The 22,117-nt window shown below is 41.7% G+C and overlaps 1 protein-coding gene across 1 annotated transcript in view; it reads right to left on the reverse strand.

Moving 5' to 3' along the window:
* Window positions 1-3,437: 3,437 nt before the first annotated feature.
* Window positions 3,438-22,117, reverse strand: part of nek10 (NIMA-related kinase 10) — a 69,918-nt gene continuing 51,238 nt past the window's right edge. The window contains exons 34-35 of the mRNA XM_047340778.1: window positions 4,238-4,293; window positions 3,438-4,152 (exon numbers count right to left, since the gene is read on the reverse strand). Of these exons, the coding sequence (XP_047196734.1) occupies window positions 4,107-4,152; window positions 4,238-4,293 (102 nt within the window). The 3' untranslated portion in view covers window positions 3,438-4,106. The remainder of the gene's footprint in view (window positions 4,153-4,237; window positions 4,294-22,117) is intronic.

The raw sequence follows: 22,117 nt of genomic DNA on the forward strand, positions 1-22,117 counted from the left end.
GAGGAGATAGAGGGGGAGATACAGAAGGAGAAAGAGAAGGAGATAGAGGAGGAGACAGAGGAGGAGATTGAGGAGGAGACAGAGGAGGAGATCGACGAGGTGATGGAGATGAGGAAAACATTTTTGCTGGACTTTGAGCTTGTCTCAATGAAAACTCGTGAAACAATTTCTGCTGAAGAGGTTGAGGAGGAGATTGATTGCTCCAACCCCAAGGAGGTAAAGGAGGAGATAAAGGAGAAGATCCAGGGAGTAATTGAGGAGGAGATAGAGGAGAGCTACACCCCCAATTATGAGGAGGTAAGTGTGTATATAGGTACACACCACATATACACAACATAATTGTAATAATAATTACATCTTGTGTAACATCTAATATTTTAACTATTATTGACTCGCTTTCAGTAACGCTGACTGCATTTTTATAATTAATTAATTATTATAAATGAATAATTAATTTTGTTTGGCTACATAAGCATATGAGTAAAAAACAACATGTCAATAGGCGAATAAATGAATGAACAACAAACCAATAATTGTTCTATGTTTCACAGTTTGAAGAATCAAGTTCTTGTGATGGTCTGCACAGCGACCTCCAAAAGGACCAAGAGGCCAAAGCTGCTCTTGAAAAGGAGTTGAAAATAACAAGAGTTCAAACTGAAATGAAAGAAGCCCGGAGGAAAAAGCGAAACGAGAACCACGCTCTTTCAAAAGCTTTGAAGAAGGAGCAAGTTGAAAAAGATCGAATAGCTCATCTTAGGCGATCAGAGAAAGACCACCAGCATGGATATGCAAAGCTTCAAAAGCAAATGAGCAAAATGACAGCTGATCTCAAAGAGAAAGATGGGCTGATCGAGAAATTCAAAGCTGAGCTGAAGGGGAATAGTGAGGTCATCTATCAAGGACAGAAATCAATTAAGGAACTCAAACATGTATATGAGACACTTTTTAAGATGAAACGGAAATTTCTTGAACAAGACAATGAAATCCAATCCCTTCACATCAGTACTGAAACTCTTCAAAAAAGTTCTGAAGCCAAGAGCAATACTATTTCCATGCTGCAAGAGAAAGTTGACCAGTGGGCCTCAGACCTCAAAGAGGAGCGAGCAAAAAACGACAAACTCCAGAAGGATTTGGAAGCTGCCCGCTCCCAACCGCAGAGGGACAAAGAAGAGCTGATCCATCTGACTCGTAAGAATCAGAAACTGGCCTTGGAGCAAAAGAGGCTACGAGGTGAACTTGAGGATGACCACACAAGACAGCTTGCTCAAGATAACCAGTGGACCTTGAAACTCAAACAGGAGCAAGCCAAAAACGATAAACTCCAGAAGGATTTGGAAGCTGCCCTCTCCCAAACGCAGAGGGACAAAGAAGAGCTGATCCATCTGACTCGTAGGAATCAGAAACTGGCCTTGGAGCAAAAGAGGCTACGAGGTGAACTTGAGGATGACCACACAAGACAGCTTGCTCAAGATAACCAGTGGACCTTGAAACTCAAACAGGAGCAAGGCAAAAACAATAAAGTCCAGAAGGATTTGGAAGCTGCCCTCTCCCAGCAGCAGAAGGACAAAGAAGAGCTGATGCTTCTGACTTGTAAAAATCACCAACTGGCTTTGGATAAAAAGAGGCTACAAGGTGAACTTGAAGATGTCCAACACAAGAGAGAGATTTCTCTAAACCAGCCCAAGAAAGACAGAGACACTTGCAACAGGCTTGAAGAGGAACTCCGGATGTACAAAACCAGGTTATTGAGAGAAATAAAACAAAACGAGAACCTAAAGAAAGCCTCAGCAGCCACAGAGAGTCAGATGAACGAGGACGTCATGGCTAAATTTGAGGCTAAGGATCGGTCAGAGAGCACAGCAAGACTGGCCCAACTTGAAGATGCCCTACATAAGGAAACAGTACAAAGGTCAATCTTGGAGGAGAGAACCATTCTGATTGCATCTGCTCTTGAAAGAGAAAGGGAGAGAGCCAATCAAACGTTCTCTGCTCTTGAAAGAGAAAGGGAGAGAGCCCATCAAACGTTCTCTGCTCTTGAAAAGAAAGGGCCACAACCCTCCCTCCCCTACATTGCCGACCCCTCCGACCCTTCTCCCTCTACCCCCACACCACTTCTTCAACTCAGTCACATGGCCTACCGTCCCCCTGTGCATTTGCCAATACCCAATATTATCATGGCAAACTGAACTGAAGAAGCCGCTGTGCAAAGACAATTTTGTGCAGCTGCACGAGGAGCCTCTGGCTGGGATCGACAATCTGTCGAAGCTTCTTCTGGGAGACGCAGATCCCTGCTGACACTGTGTTAGGATCCAAGAACAAACACAGGACAGACAATTGTTTATAAGAGACATTTAATAACTTTCAAACTTTTAAAACGTTTGCCTTAACTTCTGTTGTTTTATTTGTGAAATATCCTCATATAGTCAAGAGATTGAAGAGAGGGTTAGGTTTTGGCATTAGGCTGAAAAGGTACCTGGTCTTGCTCTCGTTCTTGCTGCAGCCGAATCCTTACTGAGGAGAAAAGGCCAGTGAGCAAGGAGACGTCAATAAACAGTGTTGGAAAAGAAATGTTGGTGTGTGTCTTGATAATTGTGCATCAACAAGTGGCCATTATTTAGAAGACACGTTTTTACATGCATGGTTAAAGTAAAATAATTTACTGCTTAATTCCTCCTCATTGATCACATGTGCAGAATAAGATAATGTGAGCTTTTTCACTTACCTATGTAGAACTTGGTCGGGTGTAACACAGGAACTGGGCGTCACTGCTTTCAGTCAAAACCAAAGAAAAAAGATCAAATCAGCGGGAACAGAGTTGAGTATCATTGATAGCGAAGGGTTGAAGTTATATCTGTTTGGACATCGTTCAGAAACACGAAATAATACCGGATAATACAGATACAGATAAGTGGCTCCGCCGCGGCTGGAGCTTGTGCAGTTGTCCGAGCAACCAACGCCCAGTCGTGCGCCTCCACTCCCGATGCGTCGCCTGCTAGCTAGCTGGCTAGCCGCTAGCTTCGGCGGTGTCATTTCCTGCCTTCGCCTCGTTCGTTCGATTCTTATTTTTTTGTGTTTTAACGTGTGTTAAGTGACCAAACTCCGCGTGAACACCACGTAAGGGCCACACACTCCACGATGTGTGTAGCTAACCGGGCGTCGTACGTTGGGTTCGAAACCCGCTCGTCAATGCTAACTTGTTTGAATCTAAAAGGGGGAGAGGAATGAGATGTGAGCTTTTTGTTCATGTGTGTCTCCTGATCACATCTCACAGTCCCACGTTATATAGATCAGCGGACGCCAACCTCGCTCTCGCTCTCTCGCTCTCTCTCTCTCTCTGCTCCACATCAACCTTTAATTTCAAACTTTTTGTGTCTGTCCTTTATCTTTTCTCTTCTTTCAGCTTTAAAATGACAACGGAAACATACAAGACAGAAACGTACATTTTAGATGACCTTTATTTTGAAAATAAGTATTTCGGGAGCACATGTGAATGAAAGTCAAGTGGAAAAACATTTGGGCTGGTTTCTCACGTCTGATTTATGAAAAGTGATGTTGAACTGAACAGATGCTCGGTGTCTTATCAGCTCTTTGAAAGTGAAGTGAGAGAGGAAACTAAAAACGAGTTAAAACAGTCAAACCACCGGAGGTTTTGCTCCTGAGACTTTAAAGCACTAAACTCAGAAAAACCTGAAAAACCTGAAAGTTTCCCACAAGCTGAAGCTCTGGATAAAAAGCTCTGGATGGTGGAGTCTGTGAAGTCAGTGGTTTTTCTAGTGAAGCTGCCGGTTCACATAAATAGAAAAACACTAAACAACAACCTTTACAACCACATGAATGTACAGTACAAGTATAATATCATACATTCTCCTTGAATATCAGCACAGTCACATCACAGTTGTACGAGTAGTCAAAGCCTGAGAGTCAATGAGGAGAGTGGTGACAGAAACATAAAGTTATCAAGTACAAACGAGTACACGTCTTATGAATTTCATAGGTTAACATGTTAACTTATATACATTTTAAATACATTTGATTATTTTACTGTGGAACATTTAGTATTTCTGTGAACTCAGGCCGAAGCAAATGTTGCCTTGCTGAAATAACAGTTATGAGGATGAATGTGGACGATGGTCGTTTCTTTTCTCTTCGACCCTACGATGGACACAAAACACAGGAATTATTTCGAGTTCACGCATGTTTTGTACACTTCAGTGTAAAAGTCCCACATGTGCCTCACCTGCTGTTCGGTGCTTGGTAGTAGCTGCTCTCCTCCAGCAGCTCCTCTATGATCCCCTGTGAAGAAGCAGTTGAACAGGAAATCGTGACCATGAAGTGGAAATTAAATGATGTTCACAGAATGATACACATAGAACTGAAACAACCAGCATATTGTCTGAATCACATATTTAATCATTCTTGATTACATGACAGGAATATTTTAAATATAAGTACTAGTTTAGCAAATTAGCACATGTCCCAAACTTTTGAACTGTTCCTTTAATAAATTGGCAAAAAAAAGAAATGGATGAGTGAACGACATGAGAAGAAGTTCAAAATTTGGATTGGTGACATCACAGTGTCCTTTGATGGAACAGTCCTTTCACCTTCTTCTTTGAATGTAGGACATCATAGCACTCTGCTACTCTTGGCCAAACCAAACAAAGAACAGAAGAAGAATGGTCACAATACATTTGGTTGGTGGATACAAATTTTTATCAAAGCGAATTCAACCATTGGCAAGTCAAGTTTTTCTTTTTTAAAAGCTAAAGAAATTGACAGTGATGGAGACGAGGAACGTTTTTTTCGTGGAGGACCTGGACTTTCTGTGTGAGGTTGAGGAGGAGAATGAGTGCTCCACCCCCCAGCAGATAGAGGAGGAGATAAAGGACTGGATGCAGGAGGAGATACAGGAGGGGACAGAGGAGGAGACAGAGGAGATAGAGGGGGAGATACAGAAGGAGAAAGAGGAGGGGATAGAGGAGAAGATCCAGGAAGTAATTGAGGAGGAGTGCTACACCCCCAATTATGAGGAGGTAAGTGTGTATATAGGTACACACCACATATACACAAAATAATTGTAATAATAATTACATCTTGTGTAACATCTAATATTTTAACTATTATTGACTCGCTTTCAGTAACGCTGACTGCATTTTTATAATTAATTAATTATTATAAATGAATAATTAATTTTGTTTGGCTACATAAGCATATGAGTAAAAAACAACATGTCAATAGGCGAATAAATGAATGAACAACAAACCAATAATTGTTCTATGTTTCACAGTTTGAAGAATCAAGTTCTTGTGATGGTCTGCACAGCGACCTCCAAAAGGACACAAAGGCCAAAGCTGCTCTTGAAAAGGAGTTGAGAATAACAAGAGTTCAAACTGAAATGAAAGAAGCCCGGAGGACAAAGCGAAAAGAGAACCACGCTCTTTCAAAAGCTTTGAAGAAGGAGCAAGTTGAAAAAGATCAAATAGCTCATCTTAGGCGATCAGAGAAAGACCACCAGCATGGATATGCAAAGCTTCAAAAGCAAATGAGCAAAATGACAGCTGATCTCAAAGAGAAAGATGGGCTGATCGAGAAATTCAAAGCTGAGCTGAAGGGGAATAGTGAGGTCATCTATCAAGGACAGAAATCAATTAAGGAACTCAAACATGTATATGAGAAACTTTTTAAGATGAAACGGAAATTTCATGAACAAGACAATGAAATCAAATCCCTTCACATCAGTACTGAAACTCTTCAAAACAGTTCTGAAGCCAAGAGCAATATTATTTCCATGCTGCAAGAGAAAGTTGACCAGTGGGCCTCAGACCTCAAAGAGGAGCGAGCAAAAAACTACAAACTCCAGAAGGATTTGGAAGCTGCCCTCTCCCAACCGCAGAGGGACAAAGAAGAGCTGATCCATCTGACTCGTAGGAATCAGAAACTGGCCTTGGAGCGAAAGAGGCTACGAGGTGAACTTGAGGATGACCACACGAGACAGCTTGCTCAAGATAACCAGTGGACCTCGAAACTCAAACAGGAGCAAGGCAAAAATGATAACCTCCAGAAGGATTTGGAAGCTGCCCTCTCCCAGCAGCAGAAGGACAAAGAAGAGCTGATGCTTCAGACTTGTAAAAATCACCAACTGGCTTTGGATAAAATGAGGCTACAAGGTGAACTTGAAGATGTCCAACACAAGAGAGAGATTTCTCTAAAGCAGCTCAAGAAAGACGGAGACACTTGCAACAGGCTTGAAGAGGAACTCTGGATGTACAAAACCAGGTTGAGAGAAATACAACAAAACGAGAACCTAAAGAAAGCCTCAGCAGCCACAGAGAGTCAGATGAACGAGGACGTCATGGCTAAATTTGAGGCTAAGGATCGGTCAGAGAGCACAGCAAGACTGGCCCAACTTGAAGATGCCCTACATAAGGAAACAGTACAAAGGTCAATCTTGGAGGAGAGAACCATTCTGATTGCATCTGCTCTTGAAAGAGAAAGGGAGAGAGCCAATCAAACGTTCTCTGCTCTTGAAAGAGAAAGGGAGAGAGCCCATCAAACGTTCTCTGCTCTTGAAAAAGAAAGGGCCACAACCCTCCCTCCCCTACATTGCCGACCCCTCCGACCCTTCTCCCTCTACCCCCACACCACTTCTTCAACTCAGTCACATGGCCTACCGTCCCCCTGTGCATTTGCCAATACCCAATATTATCATGGCAAACTGAACTGAAGAAGCCGCTGTGCAAAGACAATTTTGTGCAGCTGCACGAGGAGCCTCTGGCTGGGATCGACAATCTGTCGAAGCTTCTTCTGGGAGACGCAGATCACTGCTGACACTGTGTTAGGATCCAAGAACAAACACAGGACAGACAATTGTTTATAAGAGACATTTAATAACTTTCAAACTTTTAAAACGTTTGCCTTAACTTCTGTTGTTTTATTTGTGAAATATCCTCATATAGTCAAGAGATTGAAGAGAGGGTTAGGTTTTGGCATTAGGCTGAAAAGGTACCTGGTCTTGCTCTCGTTCTTGCTGCAGCCGAATCCTTACTGAGGAGAAAAGGCCAGTGAGCAAGGAGACGTCAATAAACAGTGTTGGAAAAGAAATGTTGGTGTGTGTCTTGATAATTGTGCATCAACAAGTGGCCATTATTTAGAAGACACGTTTTTACATGCATGGTTAAAGTAAAATAATTTACTGCTTAATTCCTCCTCATTGATCACATGTGCAGAATAAGATAATGTGAGCTTTTTCACTTACCTATGTAGAACTTGGTCGGGTGTAGCACAGGAACTGGGCGTCACTGCTTTCAGTCAAAACCAAAGAAAAAAGATCAAATCAGCGGGAACAGAGTTGAGTATCATTGATAGCGAAGGGTTGAATGTATATCTGTTTGGACATCGTTCAGAAACACGAAATAATACCGGATAATACAGATACAGATAAGTGGCTCCGCCGCGGCTGGAGCTTGTGCAGTTACATCTAACATCTAACGGTACTTCCACGCAATCCAATTCTATCAGACCATAATTTAATAACCTTCGATTTTTCACTATCAGAATATATGCCACTAATAATAAACTCATTTTCAAGATGTTTACCTGATAGTGCTGTAGCTAAATTTAAGGAAATAATTCCGATTACATTTAAACCCATACTATCCGTCGATATAAACAACAAATTCATTAAAAACCCTAGCTCCACTGAGATTGACCATCTCGTCGATAGCTCTGTAAACTCATTACGATTAACATTAAACTCAATAGCGCCTCTAAAAAAGAAACATATAAAACATAGTAAATTAGCTCCGTGGTATAATTCCAAGACACATGAGTTAAAACAAGTATCAAGAAAACTAGAAAGGAAGTGGCGCTCCAGCAACCATGTTGAAAATCTCCTAGACTGGAAGAATAGTGTTAAAGCATATAAGAAGGCCCTCCACAAAGCAAGAGCCGCCTACTATTCAAAACTAATAGAAGAGAATAAAAACAACCCCAGGTTTCTCTTCAGCACTGTAGCCAGGCTGACTGAGAGTCACACCTCCACCGAACCCAGTATTCCTCGATCCCTAAATAGCAATATCTTTATGAATTTCTTTAATGATAAAATTCTAACTATTAGAAATCAAATCAAACATCTCCTGCCCTCAATTGGCACTAATACCCCATCAAGAATAGAAAACTCAGAAACGGCCAAGAATCCTACCAATTATTTAGACAGCTTCTCTCTGATCAGCCTTGATCAGCTGACCAAAATAATCTCATCTTCAAAACCAACAACTTGTATCTCAGACCCCATTCCTACAAAATTACTTAAAGAAATTCTGCCCCTAATTGACAGTTCATTACTGAACACAATACATCTGTCATTATCATCAGGATATGTACCACAGTCTTTTAAAATAGCTGTAATCAAACCCTCCTCAAAAACCCACCTTAGACCCAGAGGTTTTAGCCAATTATCGTCCGATATCTAATCTCCCTTCCTGTCTAAAATCCTAGAAAAGTTGTAGCCAATCAGCTGTGTGAGTTTCTCCAGGAAAATAATATATATGAAGACTTTCAGTCAGGGTTTAGAGCCAATCACAGCACAGAGACAGCCTTGGCAAAGTCACTAATGATCTTCTAATAGCTTCAGATCAGGGGTTTGTGTCTGTCCTCGTTCTGTTAGATCTTAGTGCAGCATTTGACACAATTGACCATAATATTTTATTACAGAGACTAGAACAGTTAATTAGCATTAAAGGAACCGCCCTAAAATGGTTTAAATCCTATTTTCAGACCGCTCCCAATTCGTGCAAATTAATGAGTCATCTGTGCGCACAAAGTTAACCATGGTGTTCCACAAGGCTCTGTGCTCGGCCCAATTTTATTCTCATTATATATGCTTCCACTTGGAAACATTATCAGGACACACTCGGTAAATTTCCACTGCTATGCGGATGACACCCAGTTATACTTGTCAATAAAACCTGAACAAAGTAATCAAATAACTAAACTCCAAGCATGTCTCAAGGACATAAAAACCTGGATGACCCATAATTTTCTCTTATTAAACTCAGATAAGACAGAGGTTCTAATACTTGGCCCTAAACACCTTAGAGATACATTATCTAACGATATAGCTGCGCTGGGCGAAATTGCCCTTGCTTCCAATGAAACAGTCAGGAACTTGGGAGTGATCTTCGATCCTGATTTATCCTTTAATTCTCACTTAAAACAAATTTCTAGGACGCCTTTTTTCACTTGCGTAATATCTCCAAAATCAGACATGTCCTTTCTCAAAGGATGCAGAAAAACTAATCCACGCCTTTGTTACATCCAGACTGGATTATTGTAATTCCTTATTATCAGGCTCCAGCAGTAAGTCGTTAAAGACTCTGCAGCTTGTCCAAAATGCCGCAGCACGTGTCCTGACAAGAACCAAGAAAAGAGAGCACATTTCTCCAGTATTATTCGCTCTACACTGGCTTCGGTTAAATCTAGAATAGAATTTAAAATTCTCCTCCTCACCTTCAAGGCCCTTAACAATATGGCACCATTATATCTTAAAGAGCTGTTAGTACCTTATCAACCCACTAGAGCACTGCGCTCCCAGAATTCAGGCTTACTTGTCGTCCCTAAAGTCTCTAAAAGTAGAGTAGGAGCCAGAGCTTTCAGCTATCAAGCTCCTCTCCTGTGGAATCATCTCCCACTTTCAGTTCGGGAGGCAGACACCATCTGTACGTTTAAGAGTAGGCTTAAAACCTTCCTTTTGATAAGGTTTATAGTTAGAGCTGGTCCAGGCTTGTCCTAGACCTGCTCTTAGTTAAACTGCTATAGGTCTAGAAGGTCGGGGGACACATGACACACGGAGCTTCTCTTTCCAGCTTCTCCTTCCTCTTCTCAATCGTTATCACATCAAAGTAATTCATATCCCATCAATACATGTTACTGACTTGACTTCTTCCCCGGAGTCCCTTTGCCTTATCGTCCGCAGATCCAGGGCGCGGCTGTGGCCACATCGTGGATTAGGATCTGTGGATCACGTATCAGAGGTCGTAATGGTGGATCCAGTATGGCGGATTCTGCATCGTGCTGGCTGATCGTGATAATAAAGGCAGATCCTTTATCGTGTTGGCATCAGATACTGGTGGTGGACCACGACCGAGGTGGCAGCTGATGATGGATCCTAATGGCGGCAGTGGACAATGACTGTGGACTATAGTGGCAACCGATCTTGATGGTGGATCATGATCTTGCTGGCTGCTGACCATAGACTATGATTGCAGCAGGACTGCTCGATACATAGTATTTCTCCTCAGACACTTGACCATTAATGACATTAATCCACCAATTCACTGACCTTCAGTTATACTTCAAAATGTTTACCCTTATCAATGCTGCTAAAACCTTTATCTTGATGTTCTCCTTTACACTTGACATCCATTGCACTTCTGTCCGTCCTGGGAGAGGGATCCTCACATGTGGCCTCTCTGAGGTTTCTACGTTCTTTTTCCCTGTTAAAAGGGTTTTAAGTAGTTTTCCTTACTCTTGTTGAGGGTTAAGGGCAGAGGATGTCACACCATGTCAAAGCCCTATGAGACAAATTGTGATTTGTGAATATGGGCTATACAAATAAAATTTGATTGATTGACTGATTGATAGCAACCAATGCCCAGTCGCGGCGCCTCCACTCCCGATGTCGCCTACAGCGCCAGCTGGCTAGTTGCTAGCATCGGCGGTCATTTCCTGCCTTCGCCTCATTCGATTCTTATTTTTTTTGTGTTCTAACGTGTGTTAAGTGACCAAACTCCGCGTGAATAACCGCTGCAGGCCACACACTCCACGATGCGTGTAAAGCAATCAAGGCCAGATTTGGGTTCGAAACTCCTTATTGCCAATGCGAACTGTTTGAATCTAAAAGGGGGAGAGGAATGAGATGTGAGCTTTTGTTCATGTGTCTCTGGATCACATCTCACAGTCCCACGTTATAGATCAGCATCCTCCAACGCCGCCTTCTCGCTCCTCGCTCTCTCTGCTCCACATCAACCTTTAATTTCTAAACTTTTGTGTCTGTCCTTTATCTTTTCTTCTTTCAGAGCTTTAAAATGACAACGAAAAACATACAAAACAGAAACGTACATTTTAGATGACCTTTATTTGAAAATAAGTATTTCGAGCACATGTGAATGAAAGTCAAGTGGAAAAACATTTGGGCTGGTTTCCTCACGTCTGATTTATAAAGTGATGTTGAACTGAACAGATGCTCGGTGTCTTATCAGCTCTTTTGAAAGTGAAGAGAGAGGAAACTAAAAACGAGTTAAAACAGCCAAACCACCGAGGTTTGCCCCGAGACTTTGAAAAGACCAAACTCAAAACTGAAAGTTTCCCACAAGCTGAAGCTCTGGATAAAGCTCTGATGGTGGAGTCTGTGAAGTCAGTGGTTTTTCTAGTGAAGCTGCCGTTCACATGAATAGAAAAATTAATTAAACAACAACCTTACAACCACATGAATGTATGCAAGGCATAATATCATACATTCTCCTTGAATATCAGCACAGTCACATCACAATTGTACGAGTAGTCAAAGCCTGAGAGTCAATGAGGAGAGTGTGTACAGAAACATAAAGTTATCAAAGTACAAACGAGTACACGCCTTATGAATTTCATAGGTTAACATGTTAACTTATATATACATTTTAAATACATTTGATGAAGTCTCTACTGAACATTTTAGTATTTCTGTGAACTCAGGCCACAAATGTTACTTGCTGAAATAACAGTTATGAGGATGAATGTACTATGGTCGCTTTCTTTTCTTCGAATCATTACGGACACGAAATTTACAGGAATTATTTCGAAGTTCACGATGTTTTGTACACCTCAGTGTAAAAGTCCCACATGTGCCTCACCTGCTGTTCTGTGCTTGGTAGTAGCTACTCCTCCAGCAGCTCCTCTATGATCCCCTGTGAAGAAGCAGTTGAACAGGAAATCGTGACCATGAAGTGGAAATTAAATGATGTTCACAGAATGATGGGCACAGAACTGAAACAACCAGCATATTGTCTGAATCACATATTTAATCATTCTTGGATTACATGACAGGAATATTTTAAATATAAGGCACACTGTTTAGCAAATTAGCACATGTCCCAAACTTTGAACTGTTCCTTTTAATAAATTAAAAAAAAGAAATGGATGAGTGAACTAGCATGAGAAGGTTCAAAATTTGATTGGTGACATCACAGTGTCCTTTGATGGAACAACTTTTCATCCTTCTTCTTTGAAATGTAGGACATCATAGCACTCTGCTACTTTTGGCCAAACCAAACAAAGAACAGAAGAAGAATGGTCACAGTACATTTGGTTGGTGGATACAAAGTTTTATCAAAGCTAATTCAACCATTGGCAAGTCAAGTTTTTCCTTTTAAAAGCTAAAGAAATTGACAGATGGAGATTTGAGGAACGTTTTTTTCAGGAGCACCTGGACTTTCTAAAGGAGGTTGAGGAGGAGAATGAGTGCTCCACCCCCCAGCAGATAGAGGAGGAGATAAAGGACTGGATGCAGGAGGAGATACAGGAGGACAGAGGAGGAGACAGAGGAGATAGAGGGGAGACAAGCAGAAGGAAGAAAGAGGAGGGGATATGAGAAGATCCAGGAAGTACTGAGGAGGAGTGCTACACCCCCAATTATGAGGAGGTAAGTGGGCATATATAGGTACACACCAGACATACACAAAATAATTGTAATAATAATTACATCTTGTGTAACATCTAATATTTTAACTATTATTGACTCGCTTTCAGTAACGCTTGACTGCATTTTTATAATTAATTACACTATTATAAAATGAATAATTAATTTTGTTTGGCTACATACATATGAGTAAAAAACAACATGTCAATAGCTTAATAAATGAATGAAATAACAAACCAATAATTGTTCTATGTTTCAGTTTGAAGAATCAAGTTCTCTTGTGGGATAAAGTGGTCTTGCACAGCGAATTCTCCAAAAGGACCAAGAGGCGTGTTGCTCTTTGAAAAGGAATTGAGAATTACAAAAAGTTAAAACTGAAATGAAAGAAGCCCGGAGGACAAAGAAGAGAACCACGCTCTTTCAAAAGCTTTGAAGAAGGAGCAAGTTGAAAAAGATCAAATAGCTCATCTTAGGCGATCAGAGAAAGACCACCAGCATGGATATGCAAAGCTTCAAAAGCAATGAGCAAATGACAGCTGATCTCACAAAGAGAAAGATGGGCTGATCAAGAAATTCAAAGCTGAAACTGAAGGGGAATAGTGAGGTCATCTATCAAGGACAGAAATCACTCAAGGAACTCAAACATGTATATGAGAGAAACTTTTTAAGATGAAACGGAAATTTCATGAACAAGACGATGAAATCCAATCCCGTCACATCAGTACTAAAACTCTTCAAAACAGTTCTGAAGCCAAGAGCAATATTATTTCCATGCTGCAAGAGAAAGTTGATCAGTGGGCCTCAGGCCTCAAAGAGGAGCGAGCAAACTACAAACTCCAGAAGGATTTGAAGCTGCCCGCTCCCAACCGCAGAGGGACAAAGAAGAGCTGATCCGTCTGACTCGTAAGAATCAGAACTGGCCTTGGAGCAAAAGAGGCTACGAGGTGAACTTGAGGATGACCACAGGAGACAGCTTGCTCAAGATAACCAGTGACCTTGAAACTCAAACAGAGCAAGGCAAAAATGATAACTCTCCCAGAAGGATTTGGAAGCTGCCCTCTCCTGCAGCAGAAGGACAGAGAAGAGCTGATGCTTCAGACTTGCAAAATCACCAACTGGCTTTGATAAAAGAGGCTGCACAAGGTGAACTTGAAGATGTCCAACACAAGAGAGAGATTTCTAAACCACCTCAAGAAAGACAGAGACATTCTTGCAACAGGCTTGAAGAGGAAACTCCGATGTACAAAACCAGGTTATTGAGAGAAATAAAAACAAAACGAGAAAACCTAAAGAAAGCCTCAGCAGCCACAGAGAGTCAGATGAACGAGGACGCCATGGCAAAATTTGGAGGCTAAGGGGATCGGTCAGAGAGCACAGCAAGACTGGCCCAACTTGAAGATGCCCCACATAAGGAAACAGTACAAAAGGTCAATCTTGGAGGAGAGAACCACTCTGATTGCATCTGCTCTTGAAAGAGAAAGGAGAGAGCTGAACTAAACGTTTCTCTGCTCTTTGAAAGAGAACGGAGAGAGCCCATCAAACGCTCTCGCTCTTTGAAAGACAACGGAGAGGAGCTTTCAATCCAACTTCTGCACTCCGTTGAAAAGAAAGGGCCACATGCGAGAAGTACTCATGTTGAGCTCAAGGGAAGCTTGACGCAAGAAAAAGAGCAGACAGTTTCAGCTCAGACAGCCCGATGAGGTCAGGCTGAATGAGCAGCAACGTGCTTTGGGCGACAACAAATGCTCAACACAACCTGCAGAGGCAACACACAGATCTTGGGAGGAAGCATAAAGAAATGAATTCTAATTTCCATGAGCTGCGATACCTCCCACCAACCTCCAGAGCAACCAACCTCAGCTGAACCCAGATAGGACATCACCCTCTTTTAACCCCTCCCCAAACCTGATCCCTGCGCTAAACTTAACCTTGCCCTAAGCCCAACCTCCCGACTCGAACCCATCAACCCTTCTCCCCTACATTGCAGACCCTCCGACCCTTCTCTCCCTACCCCCACACCACTTCTTCAATCTCCAGTCACATGGCCTACCGTCTCTCCTGTGCATTTGCCAATACTCTGATCTCATCATGGCAAACTGAACTGAAGAAGCCACAGCAAGTTTGAATGAAGTTTAGAGATGATTTCACTATGAACCAAAACCTCATTATGGACCCCGAATACAGTGAAGCCTGGATTCAAGCAGTGCCAAGCTGCGCAGTGAGAAAGAACTACAGGAAATCTCTATTTTCACCTCTTCATGATCCACGGTACGAATTTACGCAGGTGCACCTGGATATTTCCACATCACCAATGAACAAGCGGAATTGAAAGCTCAGGAGTACAAACCTTGCTCAGCTCCACCTTTAGGTTGTACTTAATCAGCTTTCCATAGTGGAACAGAGACTTTTAAATCTTTCAATGACTTTGACGCCTGATGTTATGGTGCGGAGCTGGTGGAAGTTGGGGATGAGATAACCCAGTTTATCACCAACACAAGCAGCCCGCTTGCAGGGGCAGATCACTTTGAGTATTTTTACTGGACCAAGGAGGAGATATTCATTGACTCAGCAAGGATTTCTCTAGACCAAAAACTGTGCTACAGTACTTGAGAGATGTAGACAATTTTGTGCAGCTGCACGAGAGGAGCCTCTGCATGGGATCACGCATCTGTCTAAGCTTCTTCTGGGAGACGATCACTGCTGGACACTGTGTTCAGATTCAAGAACAAACACAGGACAGACAATTGTTTATAAGAGACATTTAATAACTTTCAAACTTTTAAAACGCTTTGCCTTAACTTCTGTTGTTTTATTTGTGAAATATCCTCATATAAAGTCAAGAGATTGAAGAGAGTGCTAGGGCTTTGGCATTAGGCTGAAAGTACCTGGGTCTTGCTCTGCTTCTGCTGCAGCCGAATCCTTACTGGAGGAGAAAGGCCAGTGAGCAAGGAGACGTCAATAAACAGTGTTGGAAAAGAAAATGTTGGTGTGTGTCTTGATAATTGCATCAACAAGTGGCCATTATTTAGAAGACACGTTTTACATGCATGGTTAAAGCAAAAATTTAATAATTTACTGCTTAATTCCTCCTCATTGATCACATGTGCAGAATAAGATAATGTGAGCTTTTTCACTTACCTATGTAGAACTTGGTCGGGTGTAACCCAGGAACTGGGTCACTGCTTTCAGTCAAAACCAAAGAAAAAAGATCAAATCAGCGGAACAGAGCTGAGTATCATTGATAGCTTAAGGGTTGAATGTATATCTGTTTGGACATCGCTCAGAAACACGAAATAATACCGATAACACAGATACAGATAAGCGGCTCCGCCCGCCGGCTGGAGCTTGTGCAGTTGTCCGAGAGCAACCAACGCCCAGTCGTGGCGCTCCACTTCGATGTCGCCTGCTAGCTAGCTGGCTAGCCGCAGCTTCGCGGTGTCATTTCCTGCCTTCGCCTCGCTCGCTCATTCTTATTTTTTTGTAGTTTTAACGTGTGTTATGACCAAACTCCGCAAGTGAACACAACGTAAGGGCCACACACTCCACGATGTGTGCAGCTAATCAAGGCCGTACGTTGTCTCAACCCGCTCGCTAATGCTAACTTGTTTGAATTCCAAAAGGGGGAGAGGAAATGAGATGAGCTTTTGTTCATGTGTCCCTGATCACATCTCACAGTCCCACGTTATGGCAGATCAGCGGACGCCACCTCGGGCCTGCCGCTTTCTCTCTCTGCTCCACATCAACCTTAATTTCAAACTTTTGTGTCTGTCCCTATCTTTTATCTTCTTTCAGCTTTAAAATGACAACGGAAACATACAAGACAGAAACGTACATTTTAGATGACCTTATTTTGGAAAATAAGTATTTCGGGAGCACATGAATGAAAGTCAAGTGGAAAAACATTTGGGCTGGTTTCTGACGCCTGATTTATGGTAAGGGTGATGTTGAACCGAACAGATGCTCGGTGTCTTATCAGCTTTTGGAAAGTGAAGTGAGAGAGGAAACTAAAAACGAGTTAAAAACAGTCAAACCAATTCCGGAGGTTTTGCTCCTGAGACTTTAAAGCACTAAACTCAGAAAACCTGAAAACCTGAAAGTTTCCCACAATCTGAAGCCTGGATAAAAGCTCTGGATGGTGGAGTCTGGTGAAGTCAGTTGTTTTTCTAGTGAAGCTGCTGTTCACATAAATAGAAACACTAACAACAACCTTTACAACCACATGAATGTACAGTACAAGTATAACATCATACATTCTCCTTGAATATCAGCACAGTCACATCACAGTTGTACGAGTAGTCAAAGCCTGAGAGTCAATGAGGAGAGGGTGACAGAAACATAAAGTTATCAAGTACAAACCAGTACACGTCTTATGAATTTCATAGGTTAACATGTTAACTTATATACATTTTAAATACATTTGATTATTTTTTTACTGTGGAACATTTAGTATTTCTGTGAACTCAGGCCGGAAGCAAAATGTTGCCTTGCTGAAATAACAGTTATGAGGATGAATGTGATCGATGGTCGCTTTCCTTTTCTCTTCTCACCCTACGATGGACACAAACACAGGAATTATTTCGAGTTCACGATGCCTTGTACACTTCAGTGTAAAAGTCCCACATGTGCCTCACTCCTGCTGTCTTCGGTGCTTGGTAGCTGCCTCCTCCAGCAGCTCCTCTGCATCCCCCTGTGAAGAAACAGCTGAACAGGAAATCGACTCATGAAGTGGAAAATTAAAATGATGTCTACAGAATGATACACATAGAACTGAAAAAACCAGTATATTATCTGAATCACATATTTAATCATTCTTGATTACATGACAGGAATATTTTAAATATAAGTACTAGTTTGTGCAAAATTAGCACATGTCCCAAACTTTTGAACTGTTCCTTTAATAAATTGGCAAAAAAAGAAATGGATGAGTGAACGATATGAGAAGAAGTTCAAAAATTTGGATTGGTGACATCACAGTGTCCTTGATGGAACAGTCCTTTCACCTTCTTCTTCTTTTTAATGTAGGACATCATAGCACTTGCCACTCTTAAGACATCAAAACCAAACAAAGAACAGAAGAAGAATGGTCACAATACATTTGGTTGGTGGACACAAAGTTTTATCAAATCGAATTCAACCATTGGCAAGTCAAGTTTTTCTTTTTTAAAAAAGCTAAAGAAATTGACAGGTGATGGAGACGAGGAACGTTTTCTGTGGAGGACTCCGGACTTTCTGTGTGAGGTTGAGGAGGAGAATGAGTGCTCCACCCCCAGCAGATAGAGGAGGAGATAAAGGACTGGATGTGAGGAGATACAGGAGGGGACAGAGGAGGAGACAGAGGAGATAGAGGGGGAGATACAGAAGGAGAAAGAGGAGGGATAGAGGGAGAAGATCCAGGAAGTAATTGAGGAGGAGGCACCCCCAATTATGAGGAGGTAAGTGTGCATATAGGTATACACCACATACACAAAATAATTGTACAATAATTACATCTTGTAACATCTAATATTTTAACTATTAGTTGACTCGCCAGTAACGCCTGACGTATTTTTATAATTAATTAATTATTATAAATGAATATTAATTTTGTTTGGCTACATAAGCATATGAGTAAAAACAACATGTCAATAGGCTTAAATAAATGAATGCAGAACAACAAACCAATAATTGTTCTATGTTTCACAGTTTGAAGAATCAAGTTCTTGTGATGGTCTGCATAAGACTTCAAAAAGGACCAAGAGGCCGTAAGGTCTTTGAAAAGGAGTTGAGAAATAACAAGAGTTCAAACTGAAATGAAAGAAGTCTGGAGGAAAAGCTTAAAAGAGAACCACGCTCTTCAAAAGCTTTGAAGAAGGAGCAAGTTGAAAAAGATCAAATAGCTCATCTTAGGCGCGATCAGAGTTATTCACCAGCATGGATATGCAAAGCTTCAAAAGCAAATGAGCAATGACAGCTGATCTCAAAGAGAAAGATGGGCTGATCAAGAAATTCAAAGCTGAGCTGAAGGGGAATAGTGAGGTCATCTATCAAGGACAGAAATCAATTAAGCGAACTCAAACACAAGGCGAGAAACTTTTAAGATGAAACGGAAATTTCATGAACAAGACAATGAAATCCAATCCCTTCACATCAGTCCCGAAACTCTTCAAACAGTAATGAAGGCTAAGAGCAACATATATTTCCATGCTGCAAGAGAAAGTTGACCAGTGGGCCTCAGACCTCAAAGAGGAGCGAGCAAAAACTACAAACTCCAGAAGGATTTGAAAGGCCCGCTCCTAACCGCAGAGGGACAAAGAAGAGCTGATCCATCTGACTCGTAGGAATCAGAACTGGCCTTTGGAGCGCAAAAGAGGCTACGAGGGTGTAAACTGAGGACGACCGAGACAGCTTGTCACATAACCAGTGGACTCAACTCAACAGGAGCAAGGCAAAAAAATGATAACTCCAGAAGGATTTGGAAGCTGCCCTCTCCCAGCAGCAGAAGGACAGAGAAGAGCTGATGCTTCAGACTTGTAAAATCACTAACTGGCTTTGGATAAAATGAGGCCACAAGGTGAACTTGAAGATGTCCAACACAAGAGAGAGATTTCTCTAAACTAGTTCAAGAAAGACTTGAGACACTTGCAACAGGGGCTTGAAGAGGAACTCCGGATGTACAAACCAGTAAGCCATTGGAGAGAAATAAAAAACAAAACGAGAACCTAAAGAAAGCCTCAGCAGCCACAGAGAGTCAGATGAACGAGGACGCCATGGCTAAATTCAGGAGGCCAAGGATCGGTCAGGAGAGCACAGCAAGACTGGCCCAACTTGAAGATGCCCTACATAAGGAAACAGTACAAAGGTCAATCTTGGAGGAGAGAACCATTCTGATTGCATCTGCTCTTGAAAGAGAAAGCGGGAGAGCCAATCAAACGCTTCTCTGCTCTTGAAAGAGAAAGGGAGAGAGCCCATCAAACGCTCTCTGCTCTGAAAGAAAGGGCTACAACCTCCTCTCCTCTACATTGCCGAATTCCTCCGACCCTTCTCCCTCTACCCCCACACCACTTCTTCAACTCAGTCACATGGCCTACTCTCTGGTCTCCTCCCGTGCATTTGCCAATACCTAATATTATCATGGCAAAACTGAACTGGAAGAAGCTGCTTTGTGCAAAAGGCAATTTTGTGCAGCTGCACTGAGGAGCCTTCTGCTGATCACAATCTGTCGGTTTCTTTTTCTGGGAGACGAGATCAATAAGGACACTGTGTTAGGATCCAAGAACAAACACAGGACAGACAATTGTTTATAAGAGACATTTAATAACTTTCAAACTTTTAAAACGCTTGCTCAACTTCTGCTGTTTTATTTGTGAAATATCCTCATATAGTCAAGAGATTGGAAGAGAGGGTTAGGTTTTGGCATAGGCTGAAAAGGTACCTGGTCTTGCTCGTTTCTTATGCAGCCGAATCCTTACTGGAGGAGAAAAGGCCAGTGAGCAAGGAGACGCCAATAAACAGTGTTGAAAAGAAATGTTGGTGTGTGTCTTGATAATTGTGCATCAACAAGTGGCCATTATTTCTAGAAGACAATGCTTTTACATGCATGGTTAAAGTAAAATAATTTACGTGTTTAATTCCTCCCATTGACCACACATGTGCAGAATAAGAATGTGAGCTTTTTCACTTACTCATGTAGAACTTGGTCGTGGGTGTAGCAGGAACTGGCCACTGCTTTCAGTCAAAACTAAAGAAAAGATCAAATCAGCGGGAACAGAGTTGAGTATCATTGATAGCTAAGGGTTGAAGTTATATCTGTTTGGACAATGCTCAGAAACACGAAACAACCGGATAATACAGATTATAGATAAGTGGCTCCGCCTCGCGGGGCTGGAGCTTGTGCAGCTGTCCGAGCAACCAACGCCTCTGGGCCGTGCGCTCCACTCCCGAGCAAGCCGCCTGCTAGCTAGCTGGCGAAGCCGCTAGGGCATCGGGCGGTGTCATTTCCTGCCTTCGTCATTCGGGATTCTTATTGTTTTGTGTTTTAACGTGTGTTAAGTGACCAAACACCGCGTAAGGGCCACACACTCCACGATGTGTGTAGCTAACCGCGCCGTACGCTGGGTTCAAAACCACACAATGCTAACTTGTTTGAATCTAAAAAGGGGAGAGGAATGAGATGTGAGCTTTTGTCCATGTGTGTCTCCTGATCACATCTCACAGTCCCACGTTATATAGACTGAAGGTCCCCAACCTCGCCCTCTCTCTCTCTGCTCCACATCAACCTTTAATTTCAAACTTTTTGTGTCTGTCCTTTATCTTTTCTCTCTTCTTTCTCAGCTTTAAATGACAAACTTAAAACATACAAAACAGAAACGTACATTTTAGATGACCTTTATTTTGAAAATAAGTATTTCGAGCAGCTACTGGAATGAAAGTCAAGTGGAAAACATTTGGGCTGGTTTCACGCCTGATTTATGAAAAGTGATGTTGAACTGAACAGATGCTCGGTGTCTTATCAGCTCTTTTGAAAGTGAAGTGAGAGAGGAAACTAAAACGAGTTAAAACAGCCGAACCACCGGAGGTTTTGCTCCTGAGACTTTAAAGCACTAAACTCAGAAAACCTGAAAAACTGAAAGTTTCCCACAAGCTGAAGCTCTGGATAAAAAGCTCTGATGGTGGAGCTGTAGAAGTCAGTGGTTTTTCTTAGTGAAGCTGCCGGTTCACATAAATAGAAAAACACTAAACAACAACCTTTACAACCACATGAATGTAACAGTACAAGTATAAAATCATACATTCTCCTTGAATATCAAAGCACAGTCACATCACAGTTGTAACAGTAGTCAAAGCCTGAGAGTCAATGAGGAGAGTGGTGACAGAAATACATAAAGGTCAAGGCCAAACGAGTACACGCCTTATGAATTTATAGAAGTTAACATGTTAACTTATATACATTTTAAATACATTTGATTATTTTACTGTGGAACATTTAGTATTTCTAGAACTCAGGCCAAGTAAATGTTGCCTTGCCGGAAATAACAGTTGTTATGATGAATGTGGACGATGGTCGCTTTTTTCTCTTCGAATCTACTTATTGGACACAAAACAGGTGGGAATTATTTGAGTTCACGATGTTTTGTACACTTCAGTGTAAAAGTCCCACATGTGCCTCACCTGCTGTTCGGGTGTGCTTGGTAGTAGCTGCTCTCCTCCAGCAGCTCCTTCTATGATCCCCTGTGAAGAAGTTGTTGAAAAGGAAATCGTGACCATGAAGTGGAAATTAAATGATGTTCACAGAATGATACCACATAGAACTGAAAAACAACCAGCATATTGTCTGAATCACATATTTAATCATTCTTGATTACATGACATAATATTTTTAAATATAAGTACTAGTTTAGCATATTATACATGTCCCAAACTTTTGAACTGTTCCTTTAATAAATTGGCAAAAAAAGAAATGGATGA

This window comes from Hippoglossus stenolepis, chromosome 8, assembly GCF_022539355.2.
Source record: "Hippoglossus stenolepis isolate QCI-W04-F060 chromosome 8, HSTE1.2, whole genome shotgun sequence".
NCBI lineage: Eukaryota > Metazoa > Chordata > Actinopteri > Pleuronectiformes > Pleuronectidae > Hippoglossus > Hippoglossus stenolepis.